The sequence below is a fragment of the Limulus polyphemus genome, unplaced genomic scaffold, assembly GCF_000517525.1.
Source record: "Limulus polyphemus unplaced genomic scaffold, Limulus_polyphemus-2.1.2 Scaffold3033, whole genome shotgun sequence".
In the NCBI taxonomy this organism is placed as follows: Eukaryota; Metazoa; Arthropoda; class Merostomata; order Xiphosura; family Limulidae; genus Limulus; species Limulus polyphemus.
The window spans coordinates 136,006-143,496 of record NW_013668643.1 but is presented as its reverse complement, the minus strand read 5'-3'; the positions used below and the strand labels follow the sequence as shown (position 1 = coordinate 143,496).

Here is a 7,491-nt window from a genome sequence, read left to right as displayed (position 1 = left end):
GTTACAGTGATCTGTATGTTACAGCGACCTGTCTGTTACAGCGATCTGTATGTTACAGTGATCTGTATGTTACAGTGATCTGTCTGTTATAGCGAGCTGTCTGTTACAGAGGTCTGTTTGTTAGAGCGACTTGTTTGTTATTGCGATCTGTCTGTTACAGCGACTTGTTTGTTACAGTGATCTGTCTGGTTACAGCGACTTGTTTGTTATTGCGACCTGTCTGTTACAGTGATCTGTCTGTTACAGCGACTTGTTTGTTATTGCGATCTGTCTGTTACAGTGATCTGTATGTTACAGCGATCTGTCTGTTACAGTGATCTGTATGTTACAGCGACCTGTCTGTTACAGCGATCTGTCTGTTACAGTGATCTGTCTTAAGGTTATGTGCATATTACAACGTCTTCTCAACCTTTCGCGGGGAGCTTTTTGCATTTTCTTAGAATTACACATCGTTTCACAGAGCCTTTAGCTTTCTCAGAGAATATTACTAACTTTTCCCTACAGTTTGTAGTTTCTTCCTTGTTAAACTCAGTTGTATTAGGCTTTATAGTATGTCTAAATAGAATATTACCATAAAGTTTGCATAAGGCAAGGCCCCATGGAGCGTCCCGACTTTGATTTGACCATTTTCCATTCGTTTCACAAGTTCTGATATGGTGTCTATTGGTGACTCTTTCTCAGGAATGTTCATGTAAGAGGTCAGACTTCCACTAAATCCAGCCACGGTGATCATAGCAAAAAACCAGTAAAATGTAACGATTAATCGTAAAGAGTTAGTAGAAGGTAGATTTTGCGCACCACCTGTTAGTAGAAAAAAAACAAAAAAAACCCTAAGATAATGATTTAACAGTTGCATCGTGTATTTAAAAAGTGGCATCTTCACTGTGTTTTCTTGATATGGTTTACAATTTATTAAAACAGAAACCTTTAACTTATAATATATTGTGTTTAATTATCTATATAAATTCAAAATGTATTTAGTATTAACTTATGATGAAAACAAGCTACCTACATAGATCAGAACTTATACAAAATTTATTATGAAACCATGGATTAGAAACAATTATAATGATTAAGTGTTAGAATGATTCACCAGATGGCGAAATAAACTATAAGAGGTAAAATTATAGCTCTGTGTCATGTGACATGGGTATTCTCTAAATGGAAATGAACTAGATAATTAAAACGTAGGCATCGAATAAGTAGGGTAGATAGTCTTAGGGTAGGTTATTTAAATTTAACCACATTTTAAATAAGAAGTAAATCAGGCTAGCATAGTGTTTGCCTTTTAGGGTAAAACACAGTTACCAAGATAAGATTTGAAAGTGTTTCATGTCTAAAAGTACAATGAATGCGATCTGAGGACAACCCAAGAACAGAGATAATTAATAAAATGATATTTATCCTATAGTGAAGTTTTTCCTAGTACGAATAACTTTTAACTCTAGTCTTCATTCCGTTACTAACTTCCCCTGGCAAGTGTGGTATTTGACATCATGTTAACTTAGTAAGATCTCGGTTATAACACGTTATATTTTGCTACATTGCTGAAACTATTACCATTCCCCTGGGGGCATTAAGAATTCAATCAGCTAACTTATTTGAATGTTTCCAACATGGGTATCCAATTGAGTGGATGCAGAAGGCGTCTTTTTATCTACTTTCTTCGTAAATCTATCTATCGATTGACACATACCCCTTTTTAAAAATATAAGTTGGTTGACTAGAGCCCTAATTCGTTAGACCCAAGATAAATGCTCGGTACAGCGTCCTCTATATAAGACTCTCTATAGAAGACCCAGATTTAAATCCCAGCCACTATCACTACCAAAACTATCCCTCTCAGGAATTTCCTGAAGACGGCAACAGATAAGCAGCTAGAACGTAGGATAAAACTAGTTAGTAATAAATAAAAAGTAGTAATTAATTAATAATAAGTTAGGTGATCGTAGAGGCTACTAATTATGACAGCGAATATACTGTTTGCTACAATGTTTATTATCCTCACTAAATAAAGGTGTTATATTTTCCCTGATTGTACAAATGACTGAATAGGAAAAAAAAAACTTTCTCAAGAAAAGCTTATTTGAATCTTACGTCTTAGTTTTCCGAAAATGGCTGAACCCCAGCCGAACATTGATTGTGGTTTTCCTCAGTTATTCAAAGCTGAACATTGTGGTTTTTGGTAAACATAAGTCAGTTATTCAAAGCCGTGAGGTATTCAGGTCTTAAACAGAGTGTGCTTATCAGATGGTAACTGAGTAAACCCACACACATTTCAAGTGAATGTTGTACCATATAATTAAATGACAACTGCGTAAACCTGGTAAAAAAGTGCGTCTCAAGTGAAACTAGTGGTATATGATAATTTACGTTTACATGTAAATGTATCTGAAAGATAATAATCCAGGTATGGCCATCTTCCGATTTGTTTAATCTACTAGCTCTAAACTGAAATTACAACATTTTAGGTTATGTCTTATTATTAAGGGCTCATCCAACTAAATAGTGTCTAGTACAACTGTCTCGAACAATTTGATGAGTTACACAGTTACAAAGTGTTATTATATCCATTTGAGGAGTTGCACAGACATAGAAAGTGCCATTATATCCATTTGATGAGTTACACAGGCATAGACAAAGTGCCATTATATCCATTTGATGAGTTACACAGGCATAGACAAAGAGTCAATATATCCATCATATTATTTGATTCGTAATAAACATATAACTCATTATTGATGCTATCATTAAAAATTAACATTGTTTAAATACAATTCGAAACTTAATTATGAAATAATATATTTATCAAAGTATATCACAAGTGGAATGGTTATACATTGCACGAGCAAATAAGAATGAATAAAATCAGGTTTCATTTAAAAAGTGCTGAAGCATACGGAGTTGTGCACGTCATATCAAAATGATTTCGAACCGACAACACGCCATTACAGTCCATACTGCCACATCTGATCATGCTGTATAACAATAGCCATGCAGCACAGTTTACTCTGCAAATAGTTCTGTCTTAAGGATGTCATGTCCAAACCACACTACTTCTTCTTGTTTGCTTTCTACAATCCGACTAAAGTATGAGTACGACGGGTTCCCAACGTTTTCAACAGTAAGATAACACAGAATCTATAGGTACTGCGTCAGGTAACTTGACTGATATACCTTTGTATGGAATAGCACAAATACTCGTTTCATTCTCCAACTACTTAACTGCTTGAGGTATGTGACGGTTGAACGGTTTTTCTTGATTATGTTGCAAACTATAGCCTGGAACACGTGGACGGCTTTTACATTGACCTTTGTTTTTGTGGATTCTCATCTATTACAAGACATTGCACTTTATTTACAACGATAGAAGTGCAACTTGTTGCAGGTCTCTTCCTGGGTGGTCCTGGTGCCCAACATGGATCCACATTCATTTGTTTTCCAATGCCTCTTAAGTACATCCCGTCTTGAAAATTCTAAATTCCTGATCTGAATACATTTTCATGATGTGAGAAGATGAATATGTAGCATTGGAAATCCTGTTATGCTACATACCCTTCCAAAAACAGTCAGTTTTTTGGTGACATTACACTACCTATATAATGACAAGTAATGTCAAAATGTAGTTCTGAGACATTCCATTCAACTGCGACTTTATATTGGCTGTGCATTTTAATGTAACGTACTCAGTCCTCTGTATGACAATAACTCATATAACTCGAATTTACAATATTGATCACTGAATGTCATCACTGAAGTGTGGCAAAGATCAGGAACAAAGATTTACTATTCAGATGTCTTTAATGTGATTTAAACCTTTTTTTTTTAGTCTTACTAGATGGGGCTGGTGCTATAGAAATTCACTAACACCGAAGTTGCAGTACAGGTTAATACATAATTCTAATTTTCGTTTCTGAAAAAAAAAGACTTTTTTTTCCACTATTTTCAAAGGATTACATGTTCTGGGAACCAGGATATACAATGTTTAACAACGCCGCGTATATTGTGTTACCCTCATTCGTATGTCACACAACTATAAATATAAAATGGAGGATACAACATGATGCCGATAATTGTAGATTATCCAAAGAATATTTTTATTATACATATCAGTTGTTGTTTGTAGACCTGTCTAGTATTGCAAAGCTTAAGGAAATGTTTTATTTAGCTTAAACTAAACTAAATTAAAGCTACTAAAAAAAACAACTCAAAGCCAGCTGTTATCATTCATATATTTTTTAAGTCTTCCCTTAAACTCACTTAAATTTACTGTCTTCACCACATCCGAAGGCAACCCGAAGACCAACCACCCTGTTAGAAAAATAAACCCATCTTAGTTGAAGATGACCCCTACCTTGTCAAAATTTATATTTGTGCCTCTTAATCTTACCATTCTTATCATTAAATATGAAAAAAGACGATGTATTAATACTATCAATTCCGTTTAAAACCTCTAACATCTTAATCAGATCCTTTCTAACTCGTCTTTTTTCAAGAGAAAACAATTTCAGAGATCTTAACCTCTTCTAGTAAGACAACTTGTCTATGCCAGGTATCATCCCAGTAGCCTCCCTTCTCTGAACCCTTTCCAATAATTCAATGTCCTTCATAACGTAAGGAGCCCAAGACCGAACATAATACTCCTACTCCAAATGTAGTCTAACCAGTGACCTATACAATGAAATTATAACATCTTTAGAATCGTCTTCAATATTTCTGTAGATACAACCTAAAATCCTATTCGCCCTACCACTAGCAACAGCACACTACTTGAATGGCTTAAGAGACTGATCAACCTTTACACCAAGATCCTTTTCTTCCATAACACTGTTAAGATTATTCCCATCTAAATTATACTTATCATTCAAATTATGATAACCCACATACTTTATCTTGCATGCATTATAATTAAAACCCGTTTGCCATTTATTCTTCCAACTAAACTTAAACCTAAATTCTTTTGTGAAGTAGCAGCATCTTCCTCACAACCAGCAACACCCAAGACCTTAATATTATCAGCAAGTGTGAGTAATTTATTGACCATTCCTTGATCTATGTCATTGATGTAATTTTAAAAAATCAACCCTGACTTAATTTATAACAACCCTCCACTTTCTTACATCCAGCCATTTTCTATCCAATTAGCCAACTTATCCCCCACACCTATAGATATATTTTTACAACCCTTTTATTTGGTACCTTGTCAAATATTTTTTGAAAATCCAGACACACCAAATCTACACTCTTAAGCTCATCTACATAAAGAGTAACCTTTTCAAAGAACGTCAAACGATTTGTAACACCAGATTTTTTCTGAGTGAAACAATATTGACTATCCAATAACATCCAATAAAATCATTTTTCATCAAACTTTCAAAAACGTTTCGCACAACTGACGTAAGATTAATAGGCATATAATTACTACGACAATTTTTATCATTCCCCCTTAAAAAGAGGAGTAGCATTAGCTAACTTCCAATCCTCTGGAACCTGCTCCATTTTCAAGGACTTACAAAAAATAGTAGCAAGTGGCTCAAATATTCAATCTTTAAACTCCTTCAGAACCCTTGTGGAAATATTTTCTAGCCCTGGAGTCTTATCATTTTTTAAATTTCCCAATTTTTTTCTTAACAAGCTCAGAATTAATGTGATAATCTTCTTTACATCTATCAACTATTCAGGATGAAGAATATTGCTTAAATCTTCATTAATAAGAACTGAAGAAACAACATAACTTAATAACCCAATCATCCCATAATCATCAGACACGAACCTTATTTTATCATCCCTCAAAGGACCTACACCCATCCTAACATTTTGTTTACCCTTAATATATTTAGGTAAATCCTTTTTCATAAATCCTCTATGATTTCCCAATTTCCTGTTTGACTAACTCTCTTGATTTCCCGTCATACCAGCTAATTTCAATTTCTTAAATTTGTGATGCTTTTCTTTAATTTTATCCATTGTACCCTTTGTGAGCCAACCTATATTTTACTTACAATCACCCTTTTCTTTTAACTAAGAACATACTTAAAGCTTGACTTTTAAACATTTTCCACATTTCATCAATGTTTCCAAATAATTTAGCTGCTGAACTCACAATAGATAATTCTTGTCGCATCTCTTCAAAATTTGCTTTATTTTGAAATTTGTAACCAAAATATCATTATTCCTTATTTCCCTATGCAGGAAAACATCGGACCTAACAGATCACTTGCACCCAGATGTTCCCCAATTTTCACCTTCAACTATTTGTACATTAGGTGTTAACAATAAATCTAAAATAGCATTGTTTCTAGTAATTTCTTTGACCAGTTGGAGAAGAAAACCATCTTGAACAGTTTCTAAAAACATTTTTCCCTCCTGGTTTGACTCTGACATTTCCCAATCTATATGTCTGAAATTAAAATCATCCATAATTATGACTTCATTAACAGCTGAAATCTTAATTTCATTGTAAAGTTTCTCATTAATTCCATCAGTATCACCCGGTGATCTGTAACAAATTCCCACTAAAAGCATTATACCCTTATAACCACTAATAGAAATCCAAATGGGTTCAAATTTACTTCTATCATCTTTGATATTTTCAACTTCAACAGGCTATAACTCACATTTTACATGTAAAGCCACTCCCCCCTTCTTTAGTACTCTATCCCTATTAAGTAACCCATAACTCTGTATTTTAAAGAAATTTCTGTCATCAAAATTGTCTACGTTTAATCATGTTTCAGTTATTACCATTATATCAAACTCCTCCGTTTCTACCAGTGCTCTAATACATAATCACTCAGTTTGTTAACAATAGGGACTGAATCCCGAATTTTTGTGTTATAAACCCTTAAGCTTAACGTAACCAAAATCAGAGATAATTGTATATATATCCTTGCACACAATACTGGCAAAATAAAAAGTAGTAATTTGAAAAAAAATCATTTATTTTTCTTAACACCTTTTGCTTCACTTTTATTTATTTAAGACTTTTTACTTTATAAATGGTGCCTTTACAATATATATATACCTTACTTTATATACATATTAACATTAAAATGTTTTATTTTATGAATATATATATATATATATATATATACATATATATGCATACTATCATTAAAATATTTTCCCTTATGACATAAGAAGATAAGAAATCAAACCTTGTGAAGTCAAAGCACCAAAATAATACCAAAGAGCTTGGCGAAAGCTCCATTTCTGGGCATTAGGGTTACAAGTCGTTTTCGCCACAAAAGTAGTGAACAAAGAAGTTAGCAAAACCACCACCAGGAGTCCAATCCACACCTGAAAGAGGTTTAAAGTTTCAGTCCTGTAAATATTTTCCTGACAACTTGTAGGTGTTTTTTGTTTTTGTTTTTAAGTATAGAGTATGAATGAAATTTTCACATATCTTTTCTTACTGCTCACTCTTATCACAAATATTATTCCGAATTGTTGAAATCTCAGTTTGGTAAACCTTCACACGTGGATACTTAT

General features: G+C 33.5%; 1 protein-coding gene across 1 annotated transcript in view; it reads right to left on the bottom strand.

Moving 5' to 3' along the window:
* Nucleotides 1–7,491, bottom strand: part of LOC106468511 (probable glutamate receptor) — a gene marked incomplete at its 3' end in the record, with an annotated part of 28,769 nt that overhangs the window by 4,366 nt on the left and 16,912 nt on the right. The window contains exons 6-7 of the mRNA XM_013928939.1: nt 7,158–7,299; nt 572–801 (exon numbers count right to left, since the gene is read on the bottom strand). Of these exons, the coding sequence (XP_013784393.1) occupies nt 572–801; nt 7,158–7,299 (372 nt within the window). The remainder of the gene's footprint in view (nt 1–571; nt 802–7,157; nt 7,300–7,491) is intronic.